The sequence below is a fragment of the Spermophilus citellus genome (assembly GCF_964194105.1).
Source record: "Spermophilus citellus genome assembly, chromosome: 15".
In the NCBI taxonomy this organism is placed as follows: domain Eukaryota; kingdom Metazoa; phylum Chordata; class Mammalia; order Rodentia; family Sciuridae; genus Spermophilus; species Spermophilus citellus.
In genome coordinates this window covers 63,624,996-63,647,774 of record NC_138195.1, presented here as the reverse complement: position 1 = coordinate 63,647,774, position 22,779 = coordinate 63,624,996, and the positions used below count along the sequence as shown (strand labels likewise).

At 37.1% G+C, this 22,779-nt stretch overlaps 1 protein-coding gene across 1 annotated transcript; it reads right to left on the bottom strand.

The window, feature by feature from the left end:
• Nucleotides 1–1,004: 1,004 nt before the first annotated feature.
• On the bottom strand, nt 1,005–22,520 carry CEP55 (centrosomal protein 55; the record flags this gene model as incomplete). The annotated part of the gene is made up of 9 exons (XM_081267377.1): nt 21,568–22,520; nt 18,884–19,078; nt 16,139–16,414; nt 13,338–13,406; nt 6,832–6,982; nt 5,200–5,504; nt 3,906–3,977; nt 2,806–2,931; nt 1,005–1,205 (listed from the first exon to the last, which is right to left on the bottom strand). The coding sequence occupies exons 2-9, from the start codon at nt 19,064–19,066 to the stop codon at nt 1,005–1,007; spliced, it is 1,383 nt and encodes a 460-aa protein (XP_081123503.1). The 5' UTR covers nt 19,067–19,078; nt 21,568–22,520.
• Nucleotides 22,521–22,779: the final 259 nt, after the last annotated feature.

The window sequence follows — 22,779 nt, the reverse complement described above, 5'->3', positions numbered from 1 at the left end:
AACTCCTCCTGAGGTAGAAATCTTAGCATATCAATGTATGTACATATACACTAGACAGCAAAACTTATTAAATAATTTTATTCTTTTGTCCTTTATATTGCTAACAGTAGCCCAGTGTTAAGCATATTGAAAACCTGAAGAAATAAAAAAATTTTTGGTTTGCATAAAGCATATATAAAAATCTATTCAGAGAAACAAACAGCTGATAATTATATTGCCCAGTTTCAAGAGTGACAAAAATAAGAATCAAAATAAAATATATTGATGGTTTTATTAAAATTCATTTGCACAATTTTAGCTAACCAATCTGTGCTAATGAAATCCAAGTTAAAGTTATAGCCAGACAATATGAGAGAAGACACTGTGTGTGGCTACTTAAGAATATTTCTCAAAGAGAATCTGCTTTGTGCTTAGAACATATCTAGGTTTACCATTTCAACAATGAGCAGCAATGAACATTCTCAACTTTTCTAATAACCGTTCTATAATAGCAAGGAAAAACTGAAAATAAGATTACCACTTTTAACAATGGACATAGATATTGGAATTGCAGCTGTTCTAGGTGCTTAGATTTAAAAAAAAATTTAAAAAGTCAACATACTAAGATCCCTGGTTAATTATCTTTGATTTTTTTAAAAATCACAAAATATAAAATATTTGCTTGCCAGTGCAACAGGTTTAACCCACAAGCAATAACCTGAATATCTTTTCTTTATCAAATACTTTAACAGTGCAAATGTTAGTAGTCTCAGTACACACTGCTCACCACATTCTGTCTTTGTAGCCCGATGATGAATCCTCCTAGGAAGTGTCTCTGCCAAGAAAGATCTACAACCGCCAAAAAAAAAAAAAAAAATACAATGATGTGCTCGCATACCAGAGTGTCAAAGGTAGAGAGGCAGTTTTTTATATGCAAGCAAGAGGTGAAATGTATAATCCAAAATGTCATCAAGGCAATAAGATACAGTATTAAATCTTTCAACACAAAAACAAAAAATAGTTTGCTACTTTGAACAGTACTCGACATGGACTAGCAGATCTCGATGCTCAGTGGCTGGATACTGTACACTGCACTTGGGACATTCCACCAGGCTTTCGTTCAGTGCAGCAGAGGGACTTTTTGGTGAGGCAACCTTTACTCTGTTTTCAGTCTCTCCTTGGAAAGCGACTAATGGCTCTGTGAGGGCAAACTCATGGAGATGTTTCTGAAAAATAAATTTTAAATGAACACCATCTGTATATAAGGCACACTGTTCAGCAATTTTAACTGTTTCATAAATTCCCTAGCTACCTCAGCCCAGACTTTCTTCTGAACCTCTGCTCATCAATATTTTGGTGGTAATATATAAGGTGGTTATAAATGACTAAGATAATGACTATAATTACTCAAATTGCCAAGAAGAGTACTGGGGTTGGGGGTTCATATAAATGGGAGGCCCATGTGTGAGGCTGACTACATTTGCTAGTTGGGTAAATTGGGAAATGTCAGCAACAAAGAACTATATAAAATTAAGAGCAGCAAAGAATTTTAGTATATCAAAGAGACTATACACAGAAATGAATAAAATATTATATAATACCTTTGAAACTTTCCTATTCCCTATTTTTTTTTCCTGAAGAACTTAGAATAGTTCAAGTTTAAGGAGTATTTTTATAGCACACTATGAAAACCGTGGATAGTAGGAACATGAAGAAAAGTACAGGAAAATTACAAACTCACATATCCTCTGGTTTCCTATACTTTAAAAACAGGCATTAACAGAAATGATTCTAACCTTTAATTTTAAATATTATATAAGTGCCTGAAATCAATGGCATACTAAAAAAATAAAGCCAGATATATATTTTATTTTATTAATATAGAAGCTACAAATTACTTGTTTTTAAAAATCTATTGTTTTTCTCTTTCGAAAATGGAGAGGTTATATTTGTAACATTTCACCTTCTCCAAATATTTTGCAGTATTACGATAAACTGTGACATGTGCATTAAAGGGACCTACACACACAGAGGTGCAGATACACTCTCCTATCAGGTTTGATCTAAAAGCTTATTAGTAAGATGAAAATAATTGAAAAACTATTTCCTCATAGTAACAACATTATTCAAAAGGTTTATGTTTTTAAGTATTATGTTTTAAAGGTAATCTCCCAAAATATGCCTAACCTATAACATACCTAAAAAGCATATTAACAATAACAATCCATTATCCCTAAAATCAGTCTGTCTGTCTCTCTCTCTCTCTCTCTCTCTCTCTCTCTCTGTCTCTCAAAACATAATTTCAGTTCAGGATTCTACAGCAACCCCACCTTCCACCCTCTCCCCTAAATTGGGTGCTATTTAGTGCCTCTAGAATCATAGCATCTGGAGTGGGTGAAGAACAACAGTAATGTAATTATTATTTTGTGGCACTGGTATTGAGTACAGTGCACTACACCACTGAACTATATCCCCAGCCTTTTTTATTTTTTTGAGACAGGGTCTCACTAAGTTGCTGAGGGTGGTCTTAAGCTTCAATCCTCCTGCCTCAGCCTCTACAATAGTGGGAATTATAGGTGTGTACCACCACATGGGGCCTGTAATATAATTATTACCAAGAGTTGCATAATGTCTCTCTTTCTGAGCTCTGAATTGATGTTCTATGGGTAGTTGTTTCAAACAAGGCAGGGGCTTGCCTATTTATTTGAGTTAAAGTTAGCTTTTCCTTAAGCTGTATCCCATTGGATTGGGAAATAATTTCACATACAAATAGAAAGACAGCAGAAGAGAAAGAGAGAAATGTTGTGTTAGCCATTCCAAACTCACCAAGGATTCCAACTGTGTTATCTGATTTCTTGCTTTTCGGAGTTCCTTAAGAATTATATGCAATTGATGCTGCATATTTTGACGATCAAGTTTTTCATTTTCAAAGTCTACAGTACATGCCTGCATCTGGCCAGGAAAGACAATTACAACTGAAAGACATTGTCTAGATGCTTGCATTTTTTGTTTTGTGGTACTGGAGATCAAATCCACAATTGTGTGAATACTAGGCAAGAGCTCTACAATCGAGCTACATTCCCAGTCTTAAATGCTTACATTCTGTATTAGTACAAGGAGAAAACATTTTTGTACCACCATAATAAGAAACTTATCAGTGCACAGTGAGATGTTACTAAATGTGGCTGAGGACTGGGTTTATCCAAGAAGCAATGCCAAGGCTTGAGATACAGGTAATAAAGAGCAGCCATGGAAATTGCTGGTTGAAATTATCCCATCCCAATCCTCTCTGTGGGGCACTGGGGGAAGAGTGGGGGAAAGGAAGGAAATGGCTATTCCCTGTTTTGGAATATACTAAGAATCTCTGCTCTACATTTCTAGAACAGATAGTATATTTTTTAATTCTGCTTGAAGTTATAAGGTGGCCTGTGTGTGTGTGTGTGTGTGTGTGTGTGTGTGTGTGTGAGTGATACTGGGGATTGAACCCAGGGGTATTCTTCCACTGAACCCTACCCCCAGCCTCTTTTATTTTTTATTTTGAGGCAGAATCTCAATAAGTTGCTGAGGCTGGCCTCAAGCTTGCAATTATTCTTTCTTAGCCTCAAGAGTAGCTGGGGTTACAGATGTGTGCCACTGTTGCTGGAAGAAGGTGGTCTAATTAAGAGACTTTTAGGCTACGTAGAAACTATGGTCACCGGGAAAGAGCAAAATTTACTAAGGTCAACATCAACTGGTTAAATAAATTGCCATTTCACCTCAAAGAATCTGGTTTGGCTACCCATAGGAATATATGGGTACAAAAGTTCAAGTCATTTTAGAATACTTTTCACAACTTTCAAACAATTCTCTATCAAACAGTGGAAATATGAGGGAAAATTCCATTTCCTAACAATTGAACTAAATTTAGAAGCAACCCCAGTGAGTACCTGTTGCTCCAACAAAGCTACCCTCGTTTGTTCCTCTTGCTGCTTTAACAGAGACGTGTAAAGAAACTGGACCTGTTGGATGCAAAGAGAACCAACACTGTCTCAGCTAATCTTTCATCACTTGACCAGGGAAGCATGAGAAGCTCACATCACAAGTCACATCTCTAACCAGGACACCTGCTAGGTGGGTGACTCATTCCAGCTGGTGGTTTGATGGCTCTCTACCAAGTACTTCCGTGGCTCCTGAGTTCCCTGAGTCAACAGACTGGCCCCTGCAAACAACACCCAACTCTGCGGTGGCCACACCCCTTTCCTGGAGGTTCTGACATCCGCCATCATTTCAGAGTAGAAAAACACAGTGGGTAGTGCCTGGCCTCCGTGGCTGCAGAGCTGGAGCCACATTTAATCCTATCTGAGGAATCTTTCCCAAGTGTCACTTGTTGCTCACCCCATAGACAGAAGTGAGAGCAGTAAAGGTGGAAAATGTTTGACTATTAATTTTCCCTCCCCCGAGTCTTAACCTCTGGAGGATTTTTTATAATTAGCTATTATGATAGTAGTGTTAACACTGACTTTTATTTAGTTTACAGAGCACTTTTATGTTCCCTCCATTGCCCCTCACAAGAGCCCTATAAAGCAGGTAGAGGTTATTATTCATTTGACCTATGAGTCAGAGAAAGAGAAGGTAGGTGATCTGCTTAAGACCATATGTCCAGATATGGACTCCAAATGTTCTATTACTCTATGCTTCCAAACAAAATTTAAATTAATGACTTTCTGTCAAAGTAGTATTCAATTCTAATAATTTTAACTTAGTAACTCCAACATCACCAAGACATACTGGCTCAAAACTGTGAGTATAATGAGACTATGGCAGGCACTATGTGGATTTACTTGAGCACAATCTATCAAGAAGCCAGGATCAACCTTATTCCTTTCCCTACTTTACATCTTCTTTTGGCTTCTCACACATACCTACTTCCTTCTCACTCAGAGGGAATTTCCACAAAGTTACCTTGCTGGTCTTTCTCCAAATACCATTTCCTCTAACAGGCCTTACTCACCCCAATTTCTGTGTCATATCACCTAGTTTTATTTTCTTTAGTGTACTCACTTACTTGGGTCATTCTTTATGGTCTGTTTCCATGTCAGAATGTAAACTCCCATGAGGGGGCAGGATGTTATTTCAGTCCTTGCTAACTGGCTAGTGGTTAAAATACTCCCTGACACTTGGTAAGTGCTCAATGAAAACTTTGAATTATGAGTAATGAAGAAACTTTCTGGTCAAGTTTACCTGAGATAAGAGCTCTTCAGATCTCTTCCTCTCTTCCTCAAGCTTTTCCCTGGCAATATCATTCTCCTCTTTGAGTCTTTGTATTTTCTCTGTTTTATGCCTGTCATCTTCCAGATCTGCCTTTCTTTGTGAACACAACAGCTGATTTAAATCTTGAACTTCTTTTTGAGTTTCTTCATATTTTCTTCGAAATTCACTAAGTTCAAAACTCAACTGAGTTATGGTTTGTCGTTCAACCTCAAGATCTTTTTTGGCATTTGCCAAGAGGTGGTTGTAGTATTTTTGCTTCTCTTCTTGGAGGTAACCTATGATGAACAACATCATGGCAAAACTAATTTCATAAAACCCATAATATTCCTGAGAACTTAAAATTCAATCATGTTTCTATAAATGAGATCATACCATTTCTTCAGCTCACAAAATGAAGAGTCAGGAAAGGGAGCTATGGATGATATTTGATGAATTAAGAAACAGTAGTTCAGATACTTTATTTGAAGTCACAAAGAAGCACTAGAAACAGTTATATTCTGTAGGGAGATGAAGTCCCTGATGTCTAAAGATAAGTCAAAAATAGGGACAAAAGCTCATAATTTAGCATATGGAATTAATTACCAAAATTAAAGACAGAAGTATGAAGATGGGATGGAAAAGACAGGGTAGGACACTTCTGTACTGTCACTAGATTATTTTAATAAATGCTTATATTACTTTGAAAAAAAAACAGAAGGCAGGAGGACAAAGGGAGAGAAAGCGGGAGTAGAGAGAGAACAGACTCTATTACCAAATGAAAAAATTAGACTTGGCCCAGAACGAAAATCCTACTTCCATGTGCATATATAAAGGTGCCACAGTAGTAACCTTGTCCCGTTAGGGCTCAACACCTTGAATTACCTCTAGAGATGTTCCCTTGATATTTTCCTTTTAGCATTAGGTTCATTTTAAATATTCAGATGTGAGACTTCAAGATGAGGCTCTGGCATCCCTTGCTCTAGGCATCTCTTTACGTAATTCAAGGCTGCATTTCCCTCAGGGCTGTCAGCCTTTTAAGCAGTGCTTCTTTGCCTGGGGCATCTCTTTGTCCTGGCCTGTCAGCTAGAACTACAGGACCTATTTCTTCATTGGTAAAAAGAAACTAATGGCCCTTCCTACCCCACCTCTTAGAGCTGTTGTCACACTCAACTGGGATCAGTGTCAAGTGAACTGCAAAGCACTTGGCAAAAAGATAGTACCATGAGTAAGAAATTTCATCTGAAGTCTGTAGTGAGGGTCAAACGACTAGAGAATAATCAGGGGTTGACATGAATTGGTGCTGAAGGGAAGCAATGTAAAGACAGCTGGTGACCAGGGCAACTCTGAGGGAAATCAAGCTGGAGGACTGTGAAGGGGGCCAAGGCATGCACAGGCAGAGGAGACATCATGACTTCAGAGGTGCCAGTCATGACCCTCCAACCCTATCTTGTGCCCTCTTGTCTGAAAACACAAGGCCTGGAACAGACCTGCAGAATGGGATTTCTTACCTCAAACTCAGAAGACTCTTATTTTACTTTTTAACACCTATCTATAAAAACCTAAATTTGATGAATCACTCCTTTTGGAAAATGTCAGGCCTGTCCCCAAAGAACATTTTTGTACCTTCTGATTCAGTCTTTTTTATCTGTTGTGGGAGTGAAGGAGCAGCTGTTTCCGTTTTGTTTTCCAGCTCAAAGATCTTTGCTAAAAGTCCTTTAACGTAGGCCTCTCGTTGCTGATCATACACAAGCCACTGCTGATTTTTCTCCAGAGCCTTATAGTGAAGATGAAAGAAAATCAATGGTATAATAAAACCCAAAAATCTTCAAATGGACAAGGGGGTCTACCTGAGGTAATGTTAGTCTTTTCTAACACTTAAAAATTTGTATGGCCCATAGAATAATTATGGTCAACCATTATGTCACACACCTTGAGAATCCACAACAGTATGGCAAAGTCATAATTTACATGGGATTGAGTCCTGTTAATTGCTACTTCCTATATACAGCTCACCTTATGTCTGTGGACAGACACATCATGCTCTGTAAACTACTATGCTTTTGCAGCAGACAAAGAAAAGCTGCTCAGACCCCACTTCAAGAAAAAGCTTTGCCTGGCTGCAGGTAGAGGGGTTAGCTGGCCACCTCTTGCTATTAACTCCTTCAAGTCTCTCTGTGCTTTGGGGCTGAGCTTAGCCAACAGCAAATCAAGGACCTGGTGATTTCTGCCCAACATAGGACATTGCTCGGGAGTAGTTTCAGGTCTGAAGTTCCTATGGAGCTGATAAAGACCTTGTCAGGTTTTTACCAGATTGGATGGTCCCCCGTGTATTCCGGCCTCCTTCCTTTTCCTGTTACATATATTGCCCCACAATAAATCACCTGCATTTCTAACTCCCCTTTAGTGTCTACTTCCTGGAGAATCAAACTTCAATTGCTCCCTTCTCTTTATTACCAATTTCACCCTTTATATCTGTTAGAACTCAAGTAAAACCCCCAAACTGGGATTGTTCGCCTTTCATACAGGGGCTTCTTACTTGCAGGAGATTGAATAGTGTCCCCCCAACCTCATGTCCATCTGAAACTGTAGAATGTGACCTTATTTGGAAACAGGGTTTTTGAAGATACAATTGGTTAAGATGAAGCCATACTGGAGAAGAGTGAGCCCTAAATACAATGACTAGTGTCCTCATAAGAAGAGAAGACAGACATCCAGTACTCTAAGAGGGCCATGTGAAGGCAGAGGCAGAGGCTGGCTTGCTGCCACAAGCTCAAGGTGCCTGCAGGCACCAGAAGCTGCCAGAGGAAAGGAAGAGTCTCTTTCAAAGCCTTCAGAGAGAGTGTGGCCTTGCTGACACCTTGGTTTCACACTTCTGGCCTCCAGCCTGAGAGATAACACACTTTTGTTATTTAAGACACCAATGTTGAGGCCATGGTGTTATGGCAGCCCTAGGAAACTAATACATGCTTACTGATGCAGATTTTAGTAAATGTCTACTTACTTTTAAAAATGGTTTTTACTTTATCAACCATCCTCATCTTTTTCTCTGTTGTTTCTCTCAAAAAGATAATAAGATCATGCTTCTCTAAAAGAATCCTCAATCTTCAAGTACAACATATACTCAAAAGTAATGAATACTAATAAAACTAGCAGAGTCTGTTTAACTGAGCGGGGAAATGAGAAGCAATTCACTTGACAATTACTGCTAATATTAGTTTTTCATTTCCATCATATCATCCCCTCAAGAAACTGGAGATGCTCTCACAGCCTAGTGGATCACCTAGCTTAAGATTCAAAACTTATAAATCACAACTATGCTTGTCTGCAACAAGATATTGGGAAATACCTAAGAAGCTACATTAACCTTTAGTGGCTGGAACAGAGTGGAATGGATATGTAGTTTTATGAAGCACCACACAAGCCCCAACTGTGAGAGTGAGCAAAGGAGGCAAGAGAGTCTATGAAAGAATCTAGCAGTTCCTCACACACTCTAGAACAATAAATTTGGAGCAGCTCAAAAAAACTGCCCTCAGCAAGTTCTCTCTTCTTACAAGCCACCAGTATTTTTACTGCCAATCCAACCTACTGGGCATGTAACTAGTGACCTTAATTGTGTCCCAAAGATACATCTCATCTTAACTAGATCATGAGTCCCATGGAAGGTGGGGTCCAGGCTTGTTTCGGTGTTTGTTTTGTTTTATATTTCCATGCAAGCGTTCACTGCTTCCCCAGCAAGGGACTGTTTGTGAACAATGATGATAACATTAATTGGTACACAGTGGCTACAAGGACCAGCAAGCAGGACTGCACCCTTGAGTCTCCAACTGAAGTTTGAGCGTTCACAGGAGACAGGAGAGGCCAAGAATGAATCTAGCAGTTCCTCACACACACTAGAACAATAAATTTAGAGCGGGTCAAAAAGAATCAAACACTTTCAGAAGTCTATTAAATCGTCACTGATTAATATACCAAAAATGCAATAAAACCCCTTTGTAATGAAATTAAGATAATTGGGGCTGAGGATGTGGCTCAAGCGGTAGCACGCTCGCCTGGCATGCGTGCGGCCCGGGTTCGATCCTCAGCACCACATACAAACAAAGATGTTGTGTCCGCCGAGAACTAAAAAATAAATATTAAAAAAAAAAATTCTCTCTCTCTCTCTCACTCTCTCTTTAAAAAAAAGAAATTAAGATAATTGTTTCTAAAAGCTTACAAGTGTTTAATATGTACTTCTTGTGTCATAATTTGTCTTAGATCTGTTGTACTGCATTATTATCAGGGGACATGGCAAACAGGATGTACAACTCATATGCTTCAGGGCTGCCAGAAAGAGATGACACAAATACAAGGGTCTTGACAAAAGAGTTGCATGGTGTAACTTTAATCAAATAAAACATACATACTGGAATGCATCTTCAAAAGGGTTCGATTCTTTTTGAACCACCCTGAATTTGTATTAGGTATACCAAGGAGGAGGAGCTCCCCCAGCCCACAAGCTTCCATCTCACTCTGAAGGGATAAGGAGGGACAAGTGGTTAGTACTATTCTTTTAAAAAAATTTTTTTTTAATTTGTTCTTTTTAGTGGTTAGTACTATTCTTTAACCTCTACATATATAACCAGACTTTTCCCCCAAAGAACACTGGCTTTGTACAGCAGGAATTGGAACCTATTCATGTATATGGATTGGGATGGGCTATAAATCCAGGGTTCATGGTAGTTCACACCTTGGAGACCTATGACAGAATTCACAGACCTCATTATTAAATATGGATGTCAGATTACTAACTATTGGAAGAACTATACAAATAGCCCTCTTGATCTTAAAATGACCTATCATGCATGGATAAAATTCTATTTTAATCTCAACTTGAAAATAGAATAATCATGTTTCCTTTGAAAGTAGCCACTCATCCCAGGTCCCTAGTTCCAGGATGAAGCGTGCTAAGGAACGTGAAGGTTTTAGTTGTGGATCAGGAACTCTGCTTTCTGGTAAGAACTTTTAACTCTTAAAGACACATGCAGTTGAGATTCATACCCACAAAGATCTGCATACATAGAAACTCTCAAGTCTAGAGGGTTCTCTACTGCTTTGTTAGGCTTCTTCTACAAGTCCAGGTATGTGGACTTAAAGGACTTGCAGTGTTTGCTTTTTGTAGGATTAGGAGAAGGGTTAAGTAAACAGAAGCCATCTCCAGAATCAAAGACTTAGTCCAGGCCACCACCCTGTGATACTCTGCTCTCTGTACTCATAAGGCAACTTTAACAATGGTTCTTTTTGCTTGGCTTAAGAGGTCACTATCAGGGTGGAGATATTGTATACCCATTCTGTATTATAACCTCAATGATGCAAAGTTCCATGAATGGATGTTTTCATTGTAGTAAACTGATTTAATGAGTCTGTCTCTGTAGTGAAACTTAGTGATAGATGTACAATTGTCCAGTGTACTTTCTTTCAACTTTTCCGTGTGAAAGATTTCATAATAAAATGTTGGAGAAAAATAATCAGCCTCAAAGAAATATGAATACTAACATCTAGACTTCATAATAAACTTAGTATAGTTGAGAAGATGGCCAAGATTCATGGCTTATCTCAAAGTAGGCTGCAGTAATCACTTTCTTATTTAGATACACTGCAATTCCTAGTGAAGTTCTTGTTCATATTCTATGCATCTTTCAAAGAAAAGACTCACAAGGACCTTGGGTTCATGCTCAAATTTAGTTGCTACGAGAGGTAGCATTGTATATTGTGTATATCTAAATAGCTATAATTTACAGTATGTTCAACACTAAAGAAACCTAATTTTACATCAAAATTTACAAATTTACGCCCTTAAGAAGGAAATAATTTAAATCAACATCAGATGATTATGAAATATTTTTCTTTTAAAAGAACTGGTGGATACTTAACTGAAAAATAAAAGACAAAAATGCGCATTGGTATAAGATTTAAGAGGCTATATCCTAAAAGGCCACATGATGGCGATGTTACTTCAATAAAGTAAATGTTTCTTTATTCCACACTCTGCATCTGTTCTTTCTTCTAATAGTGTCAATAAATGGATATCTATCAATAAATAAATATTGATGTTATTAGTTTTTAATCTCTAATATCAACATTGTATTAGTTATCCCTGTGTCATTTACACATTTGTGCGATATGTACTTAACATTTTCATCCAATCAATAAAAACATACAATATGGGCAAAAGTGAAGTCCTGTGGAATACTGCTAATGTTCTCCCTCCTCTTTTAACAGGGATCCACTAAATATTCTGTGGGCAAAAATTCCAAAGTAGGTTAAATATGTTACCCTCTACTGGAGGAATTAAAAAAAAATGTGGGTCAATTGATAAAACTGAATTAAGGATGGTAGATTAGATAGAAGCACTATGTCCATGATAAATGTACTGAAGTTGCATTTCAAGCTAGTCATGTAAGAGAGTATCCTCCTTCTTAGGAAAGATACATTGAAATATGTCAGCTTAAAGGATGATGGATATGTGAATCCTCTCAAATATTTAAAAAAAAATACTATGTGTCTGTGTGTGGGTGGAAGTAAAAGAGAAAACAAGAGTACAAAATGGGGCAAAATGATAGTAATAGTTGAATTTTGATAAAGAGGATATGGGCATTATATGTACCATTCTCATACTTGGAACTTCTCTGTTCATTTGAATTTTTTCAGATTTAAAAAAGTTAGTTATTGTTTATTTCCCTAAATTCTGTTTAAAAATCAGATTGTTAAACTTAAGAGGAAGAAATACTTATTAAAACTTTCTTTTAGCTATTTGTTCTATCTAGCTGGGACATTTGACAATGTTTACAGCATTAACTCCAGGTAATGCATTATTTCAAAATGTTGGTCAGATCTAAATGGTAGCTGAGGAATGATACAGCTAGACCTTAAAAAAGGTATACTATTTTTAAGGGTTGTAAGTAAAACAGATTGTAAGCTTCAGTAATACAGGATTGGGAGAGGGGGCAGAAAAAGGCAATAGGAACTATCTGAGAGCTATAATCTTAGACAATGTAGCATTAAAAAAACCCTGTCCCAGCCTCCCCCTAGAAAGTGATATTACAGAAACTTCATGAAGTTATCTGGGGGAAGAGCATCCCTGTCAGAAGGAACAGAAAGAAAAAAGGTAATGCTTTCAAGGAGTAGCTGAAAAACCAGCATGGTAGAATTAATGGGAAACAGAAGGTGTATAAAGTAAATCATTCACAAATATGCACATCTAGCAGGACTAATACGCATAGAATGTGATAAAGTTCAGTGTGATATATAACACAAAAAAGCCTATTTTTACAGTTTAAAAATTATATTGCTTCTTTATTTTAGTTACCTCTAGGTAAATCACTTTGAGAAAGGTACAGTAGTGCCCTGTCAGACACTCAGGAGATCTAAATTCTTTTAAAGATCAAATAGACTTCAAGGGACACTTACCAGATGAAATAAAGCAGGAATCTTAAGAGCATGCTTATCAGGGTAGACATGCCAGTAACATTTCTGCAATCAAAATATCTACCTACCTTTAATATATCTATTATTAAAACTTGAAGAAACATTGATAGCAGTCATATGTCCTCAGTTTATTCAACTCCTCGAAAAACTTACCTATCCATTTAAGATGTAAGTTTGAAATAACACAGCTTTACAAATATACTTAAAAAAAAAACTCATATCAAATTCTAGAGAAAAGAGTACTGAGTGTACACAGAATGTTTTTCCTTTTCAAACCATAAAAAGCAAATCCTGGTTCCAAAAGAAAGATTTCAAAAAAAAGAGAGTATACCTTGCATGGATAAACAAAGAGAAGAAACCATAAATTAAATTACATTATAATAATAAAATAGTTGGGCAAATTAGATTTAGGTGGAGAAGAGATGTTGTTGAAATATGTATTAGCAGCAGGTAATTTCTAGGGCTTTCTAAACTAAACAGAGCACTTAAAGGAAATGATTTTCTTGAATGCTTGGGAAGAGACTTAGGCAACGACCACAAACCACTCAGTTCTCCTGTTTTACAACTATATTTTTTTCAATACTCATGTTTCAATTTCTATGAAATTTAAGAAAAGATGAATAAGTCCTCTTTACCTAGTAATTAACAAAAAGAAATAAACTTACATCTTTTAGCTGTACTTCCATCTCATGAATATTACTCATTGATGAGTTGAAGCAGTTTGCAGCCACAGTCTGTAAATAACCCAGTTATTAGTTAAAGGTATACTTTTAACAACAGAAGTTTCCTTATTATATTTATATTTAGTTCCATAAAAATATAGTATACTTCTCTGGGGAATCTCAAAATCCAGATCTGGTACGTGATGGTAAAACATCAAGTGATAGTTACCAGAGCACTACTGTCAGAATTAAGATCTCCTGGAAGCTTCCTAAGCAAGCTGTAAAGCCTGAGATTTCAAATCTCATTTGACTTCCAAGATGCTCTGGACCCCAGGATCACCACAACAGCTTTTCATGCATAAGAATAAACTAGTGGTTTTTACCAAAAACTGTCAAAACAAAACAACTGCGCTATTTCAATGAAACCTGGAAAATATAAATTGTCAAACAAAAAATTAAAAAGTATTTTTATTTTTCAAGAATTATATTTTGTAGGCTGGGCACAGTAGTACATGCCTATAATCCTAGCATTATTGACATGGGAGTCCGAGGCAGGAGGATTGCAAGTTTAAGGTCAGCCTTAGCAACTTAGTAAAACTCTGTGTCAAAATATAAAAAGGATGGGGATGTAGCTCAGTGGTAAAGTACCAGGTTAAATTCACAGTACATAAAATAATAATAATAATAATAATAATAACAACAACATTAATAAAATAATATTACTATTTATAATAATCACAATAATTAGTACTAATATTTTAGATTATTACAGGTTGAGTTATCTCTTATCCAAAAATGTTAGGACCAGAGGGGTTTTGCATTTCATATTTTTTTAGCATTTGGAATATTTGCATATACATTATAAGATATCTTGGGGATGGGTCTCAACTCTACACACTAAATTCATTTATGTTTCACACACACTTTACACACAGAGCCTAGGGGTAATTCTGTACAAAATATTGAGTGTGCCCACATTCTGACTACCACCTTAGTCACAAGGGTTCAAGTGTGAGAATTTACACCTGTAGTGTCTTGCTGGTGCTCAAAATGTTTCAGATTTTGGAAGCATTTTGGATTTTGGGATTAGGATGCTCAACTTGAAATAATATTAATTAGTATTAGTTCATACAAATTATATAAAACTCAAAAACCTAATTTCTCTCCTCTTTTTTTCTTCATTTTCTCATACAGGAAAAAAAAAAAAAAAGATGGGAATGTACCCAGGCTAGCCTACAAACTAAAAAAAAAAAAAAAAAAAAAAAAACAACTATATTTTGGAGTGTTTGGATTTTCTTTGGCTTTTTTTTTTTAATATCATATATAAGGAAGCCCCAAATATTTTTTTTCCCTAAAGATATTCTATTTGCTCACATTAATATATAGCCCTTTCTTGTTCAATTTAGCCTTCCAGGTAGGAACTATGACAGAGAGGTTTCACTAAATACTTTTCTTTTTTTCCTTAAACAAACTGTAGACTAGTTTCCCAGTCATCCCTGGGGTTAGTGGAACCATGTGATCTAATCCTGTCTAATGTAGTGTAGGCAGAAGTGAAATACGCCACTCCCAAACCTGGCCCCAAACTCTCCCAGGCAATTCTCTCTATATCACAGCTGCACACAGAGCATCTAGTGGAAGACTCCCTCCCAAAGGACAGTAGAGCCACTAGAAGCTACTGGATTTCTGAATGATTCTGTGGAGCAAAGCCTCCTACATTCCAACCTGCCCTGGATGGTGACAGGAGGAAAAACAAAAATCAACATTTCCTGTGAAAGACACTAAGCTTTGAAGGCTATTTATCACAGCACCTGAACATACTGATGAGGAGAAATCAACACCAGACAACCCACAAAATTATTTAAGAATACATCTTTAAAAGTTAAGAGTTCTACTAATGTTCACATCTCATATTAAAAATACAGAAAGAAACTAGCTGGGTGCGGTGGCACACACCTGTTATCCCAGCTACTTAGGAGGCCAGCCCTGGGAACTTAGCGAGATCCTGTCTCAAAATAAAAAGGGTTGCGGAATGGAGCTCAGTGGTGGGGGTTTCTAGGTTCAATCCTCAGTACCCCCAACCCCATCACCGAAAAAAGGGAGACGAAGATGGGTAAGGGACTAATTCTTAAACTTCTAAAAGAGATTTTAGAAGCATTTCAAGTCTGACTATAATGTTTCATGAGTTTCAGGTCTGTGGAGTTCTCTAGAAAACTTCAGCTCTTTGCACTCTTATGGAGAAACACTCAGTTACCTATATATGAAAGTATGCACAAATGTATAGGTCAGATTACTAAGTCCACTCCAAAGGTGAGATAAAGTGCAAAGACATGACCATTAATAGCATTGAGACATTATATATTCGAAAGCTACAATTATCTTCTATAGGTGGTATTAATAGCTTTACTAATATTAATCAAATTTTCAAATTTCCAAAAGAATCAAAAGTTTGATCAATAAGTAATCCTTTACAGAACACTCAGTATTGCCAGGTACTACGGTAGGCACTTTACACTGTCACATTTAATCAGTATTCTTATCTGGTTTTACTAATATGGACACTGAGGCTTAAGAAAGAGGTCTGGAGAACCCTGTCATTGTCTCTAAGGTAGAAGTTAAGGAATTTATTCAGTCACACAGCTAGCAAGTAGCAAAAAATCTTCTGGACCCAAGTAAGTGACCTGTATGTTTACTATGCTATCTCATCATCTAGCAATTATACTTTAATAAACTCACTTTTCCTAAGAATTACAAATTGTATTCTTATAATTTAGAAAAACCCTTAAGTTTAAAGAAATTATTAGCACCTGTGATACACGAAGTGTGCTGGCTTTGCTTTCAAGTTCAGCAAGTCTTGCTGTTGTAGCAGACAATTGTTTTTTCAAAACATCTGTTTCTTCAGTTAAGGACTTCAACAACTGTTCCCTCCTTTCACCTTCTTTTGTTTTCTCTTCCAGCTGTTCAAGCAATGCATTTGTACTATATCTGGCCTTCAGCTGGTCTCTGAGTCGATGTATTTCTTTGTCCTTCTCCATGAGGTGATAAGCATTTTTCTCCCTCTCAGCTTCAAGAACTCGAATTTTCTAGATATAAACTAAGAAGACTCTTAGAACAAAGCCAGGTCAAACATTCAGTGAAACAATGTAATTCAACAAGCATTTATGAAATGTTTATTATATGTCAAGTTGGTTTTATGATACCAGGATCAAAAAGGAAGATAAAACCAAGTTCTATGCTCAGCTCCAAGAGATAAGCCAATACATCAATTTATGCTCTAGGTAACATACATATACAATGAATGGGCACAGACACAGAGAAAAGAAAAACCAAGGGTGGGGAGAGAAAGCTAAAGGAAAACTGGCACTCATATGAGTATTTTAGAATCTTCCCTCCAAAATATCAGCTTTTATAAACCTAAATGCCAAAAGTGGGTCCCCCGAGATATACATGTTTTTTAGTGAACTTGAACCAGAAGAGTTGAAAAGTTATGGACTACAACTTAAAGATGAATTAATTAGCCTACTTATGACAGGTAAATGATCTGGTATTAAATCTAGAAAGTGATCTTTAAAGAAGTGTTCAACATTTTCCAAGATCTGAAAGTAAGTACACTATTATACTGCTGCTGGCTTAAGGGGGAAAAGCCAATAGAAAGATGATAGAAACAATTGTTTGAATGACTAAGCAAAGAGTCAAATTAAAATTTGCATTTAAGGAGAAAAAAGCAATTATTCAAATAAAAAACAGGGAAATTAAAGTTTAGGTAGAAAATTAAGAGGGGATTTTAGTTGGCCACAAGCTTAAATCAAATAAGTAGTATGATATAGATACAGAGCCAGACAATTTCTGGTTTTAGTAGAGTAAGGTATTCAGTAAGTACATATAATAGTACCATTTCAATTTGTTTGCCAAAAAACATTTGGGGACTGCTCTCAATTTGGGGTGCATAATTCAGAAGGGATACAGACAAACCACAAAGTGTTGAGGATGGTAAGCCAGAGAACGTGTTTTCTGCAGAAAAGCAAAAGGAAGCAAGATTTCTTCAAATGTCTGATAAAATGTATATTTGGATAAAGGATAGACTTGTTCTGTTTAGTTCTAATGGGCACAATTACAACATATGGGAATAAGTAACAGAACTTGAATTTCAACGGCTTATAAAGGAACAAAGCATTTAGTGCTTGTCAAAGGAGCAATGAACCAGAAAGACATCTCTCAGGAAAGCTATAATATTCCTTTACCAGAATGCAAAATAACATTTGTTTATAAAATGGTGATAGTTCATTTCTCAGTGCTTAAGTAATTTATGTTGTATAAAAGTCAATAATAATTCAGTTCTATGATGTGCCTATAAATGAAATTTAAAAGAATCAAATGATACTCTTTAATCATTTGTTCACTAAATTTGAACAATAAGAGCACTTTTGTAAAATAGATGAAAACCAAACTTATGATTTTTAGATCCTCCCAGATCTAATAAGTTCCCTGTGCCATACAAATTAAAAATTAGAGAATCTGAAATATAGTTAAATAGCATGCAAAATGCCAATGTGTGGAATAATTTTATCTCAAAGCACCTAAAAGCAAAGGTTACATGGAAAACAGCCAATATGCATGATAAAATAGGTTTTTAAACATTTACAAATAAATTGGAATACTATTTAACATTCTGAAATGAATAGAGGATTTAATATCCTAAATGGATAAATTTGATTTTTTTTACTTTTAATGAACTAATAGAAAAAACAGATAGTATGATTATTGCATAAATAATCCTATAGTAAAAAGAGATATAAGAATGGTACAGTATCCTTAAAGTATACATCAATGAATAATAGATCCAGTATTCCAAAAAGCATGAAAATACAACACTTATAGACAATTAAAAAACAGGGGCCTGAAATGTTGCTCAGTGGTAAAACATTTGTCTAGCATGCGTAAGTTCCTCAAGGAGGGTTTGGGGAGTGAAAACATTTATATTTGAATATCTTAAATACATTGTGCCATAGTTTGAATGTGTCCCTCCAAAATTCACTTAATCTTCAATGTAATATGTTGGGAGATAGAGCCTAATAAGAGGTGAAGGAGATAAACCAAATAAATCTTTTTCCTTTTTAACTTACTCAGTCTGTGACATTCTATTACAGCAGCAACAACAACCAAAACAGACTAAGACACAGCAAAACAAAAATTATCAAGAATATTCATGTCATTAAGCTAAATAACCAAAAAGCTATAGGAGGAATTATGAATTAGGTTATAACTTTATTTTACGTAACTGAAAAAGAGACTACAGTATTGTGTTGAAGGTGCAGAACTATTCTTTATTTCTGAAACAAACTTAGTATGTGATAATCTCAAAACACATAAGCACTGAAGTATGTCTAATAGTTAGCAAAGTCGAACTAGGAATTTAAGATTCTAAATCCAAGGGTCAACTTTCTAAAACTAAAGAACTGAGTGGAACAAGAGTAATGGTGGCATCAGAAAATCATAATACATCATTTTCTAAGAAAGCTTATTACAACCTAAAGGGCTAAAAGATCATGTACCTCCAAAAGTCTGTGTTTGTCTTTATCAGTCAGTTTGCCTTTTCCACTTGCGATTTCATCCACTGATGTTTTTAAAGCTGCAATTTCTCCCTTAAATTTCTCTAATGCAGTTTCTGATTTCGAGTTACCAGGCTTTGTTCCCCATTTACTCTTCATCAACTCTTTGGGACTTTTGGAAGACATCTCTGAAATGGTCTATTAAAGACAAAATTCAATTGTATTTTATAAGTCTAAGAATTTAAATCTCAGGTTTGAAATTAAGTAGAATAACCTACTTTGGTCTAAACTGAAATAATATATCCAAACCAGTGGAGTATGAAATAAAAGATGGAAGAAGATATCTGGAGTGTTAGGATTTTTTTTTTTTTTTAAATCTCAGCAGACACACTCAGAGTAGTAACCTTCTAAAAATATCAATTTGCATACTTATGTTTTATGCAGTATTCTGCACATGTGGTAGAGTATAAGTTTTTGTTTGAAAAACAATGGAGGGGTCCCCACAATCATTACAATGAAGCCTGAAAGAAGTAGGCCACAATCAAGGACATATCATATCCAAGTATAAAAAGCGGTAGTAGGGCTGCGCTTGCCTGGAATGCATGGGGCTCTGGGTCCGATCCTCAGCAGCACATAAATAAAATAAAGGTGCTGTGTCCATCTACAACTAAAAAAAATTTTTTTTAAAAAGCTGGTGGTAAATTATCTATTTCTGAATTTATTGGTATTGAAATACCTTTACTTAACATAATGGTATATCCTCTATTTTAGAAGATATGATTAATTCAGCTCTATCTTAATAGCCATTTGAGAAATCATAGAGGGAAGAATTGAGGAGAATCTAAGAGGAAACATTTATAGGAAAAGAGGCACAATATTCAGGGATTTAGGCAAAGAAAGGAATTAAAACAAAGGGTCAAATTAAGTCTGATAACCCTTCTAGATGACATTTTAGAAGGCCAAATATATAACACAAACTAAACAGGCAAATATATTGTGTAACATACTATACATATAAATAGTACCTAAAAATGGCTTTAGGCCTGGGGGTATAACTCAGTGGTAGAATGTTTGCCTCAAAAATGCAAGGCTCTGGGCTTGATTCATAGCATTACGAGAAAGTAATTCTTCATTAAGGAGATTTTCAAATGCCATGTATCTCATGGTAAAATAATGGCAATGTGATTAAGGAATCTAGAAGAGTATAAGATCTTTAATCCATTGAAAAATTACTATAGAATATTCTATTTATTGAGTAGCCTAATGATACTAGGTAAAAATAGACAAAAGAAAAAAAGACATGTTTCCTGTTCTTGTGGAGCTTATGATGCAGTAAAATAAGCAAACAATAACGGGAAACAAACAGATTAGCAGATTCTTTTTTTTTTTTTTTTTTTTTTTTTGGTACCAGGGATTGAACCAGGAACACCTAACCACTGAGTTACATCCTCAGCCCTTTTTATGTTTTATTTTGAGACAGGGTCTTGTTACATTGCTTAAGGCCTCGCCAAGTTGTTGAGGCTGGCTTTGAACTTGGGATTCTCCTGCCTCAGTCTCCCAAACTGCTGGGATTACAGGCATGTGCCACACACCTGGCTAAATTCTCAAGTTGTAATAAATACTATACAGGAAATGAACAGAGTGAAAGTGCAGTAAAAAAAAAAGGGGGGGGATCTACTTAGAAAGGATGGTGGGGAAGTGACTTATAAAGTTGTTCTGGGTGAAATCAGAAAGCCTAAAAATACCATAACTGTGTTGTCCACTTAATTGAACAAACCACATATCTAATGGTTGGTCCCAGACTTTTGCCCATTATAAGGTTTAAGACTAAGGGAGCTAGTAAATCTGGTGTCAAATGCAAGGTTATGGTGTCTCAGGAACCTGCTGTCATGTTAGTTCCTTCTTATGTGCTTCTGTTGATATCACCCTTTGAACTTGATACACTGGGTTACAGGACAAGTCATTAGAACAGAAAAAAATATGATCAGCAGAACTTGACTGGAGATATTTGCTTCCTAACCTTTAAACACGGCCTGCAGTGAATGACTATAGTTTCCAGCCTCTGGCCTATCCCCACTAGCATCTCCCCAACCATCTACAACTACCAACCACCTTTCCCTGAATTTTCTCAACAGGGTCCCCGGTTCAGACCTTGCCTGGCAGTGTCATCTTCTTCAGGAACCCCTCCCTCTATTAACTCTAATAAGGGATGCCTCCCACAAAGCAATCTGGCACCCAGTAGTATCCTTCCCCAGCCCTTTTTTTTTTTTTTTTTCAGACTTCAATAATTACTTCAGGGGCTGCATTTTGAAAAATAATAATAATAATAATTAGGTTATCTATGTAGCCTGACAGCAGGTTCTCAGAAATAATTTGCTGAATGGCTGAAGTGATCTGTATCAATCTGGACAGAAAGGTAACCACAGAATTTCAATCCAGTAAACTGCACAAGGCATGTATTACAGTACACGTATTGCACAATTTAAAAAGTTTGTCACAAAAGATCTCACGTGGACAGAGAGACACGAAAAGCAAAGCTTCAAAAAGACACTAGTTTTCTCATCTCTAAAATGAAGGCGTTTGTAGAAGGGACACGAAAGGGTTTGCTGATCAGTAAAAGCTGTATACCAACAAAAAAACCTTGGCCAAGTCACTTGGCCTCTCTGTAAGGACGTGATAATACGCACCGCAAAGTCCAAAGGAGAAATCGATAATACGATGGTCGAGAGGCGCCCACCCGGGTGCCAGGCACTAAGCCAGCAACAAGAAAAGGGGTACAGATCAGAGCCGGCAGAGATTGCGTCCGGGGGCCGCGATATGCCCACCAACCCCGCCTCCCTCACGGTCTAGCCCGGCCAGGAGGCCTCGGCAACACGCCGCTACAGCCACCCTTCGCTGCCGACGCCCGGGGCTCAGCTAACACCTGAGGGGAAGTGCAGCGCTCGCGTCTGCCCCGCCACACCCTGCGGTGCGAACGCTGCTTCCGGGAGTTTGAATCCCGCGGCTGAGGGGCGGGGCACGTCACTGCCGGCGGGTCGCGGCTCCCGGATTGGCTGAGGCTCCCCGATCGGCGAGGGGCGGGACCTGAAGTCTGAGGCCGGCAGAGGCGGGCCCAGGCCGAGGTGAAGCGGCATGGGCGGAGCCGAGGCCGAGCCAGGGGGCGGGGCCTAAGGCGGAAACTCCTCCTCCCGGGTACGCCACCCAATCAATTCTGCCTTTCAGTTCTCTGCGGACTCAGGAATTACTATTCTTAATGGGATAAATCTAGTAAAGTTGGACTGGTTCAGTGCGCTTGAGCTTTATTCACTCCCAGGACCGGCTCTGGGAGAACTGGATTGCACAAGGTAGCATAGCCTCCCTGTCTATCGCGTGGGCTGACCCCTTATTCTGCTAAAAATCCGAGAAGAGCAATGGAGAGTTTAACAATAAAGAGCTGATAGGTAACGCCCAGCTTGAACGCTTAGATTATGAACCCCGGAACGTCAGAGCATTAGCTCCAGATTCCTGCCCGATGCCGCTCTATTGGTCAAGTCTGGATCTTGGTTAGCCGCCTTGAGAACTTTGTTGCTAAAAGAAGAAAAGAAATGGGCTGGGGTTGTGGTTCAGTGGCAGAACGCTTGCCCCTCCCATGTGAGGCACTGGGTTCATTCTCAGCATCAAAGTACTGATATCGTGTCTCTCTCTCTCTCTCTCTCTCTCTCTCTATATATATATATATATATATATATATATATGCATATATATATATACATATATATATATATATATATGCATATATATATATATATATATATATATATAAAAGAAAATGAGGCACAGGAAAAAGACCAAGCATAAACTCACCAGAAAATTAAGACTGTAAATACACAGTAGTAAAGCATCCTAGGAAAACTGTGTTG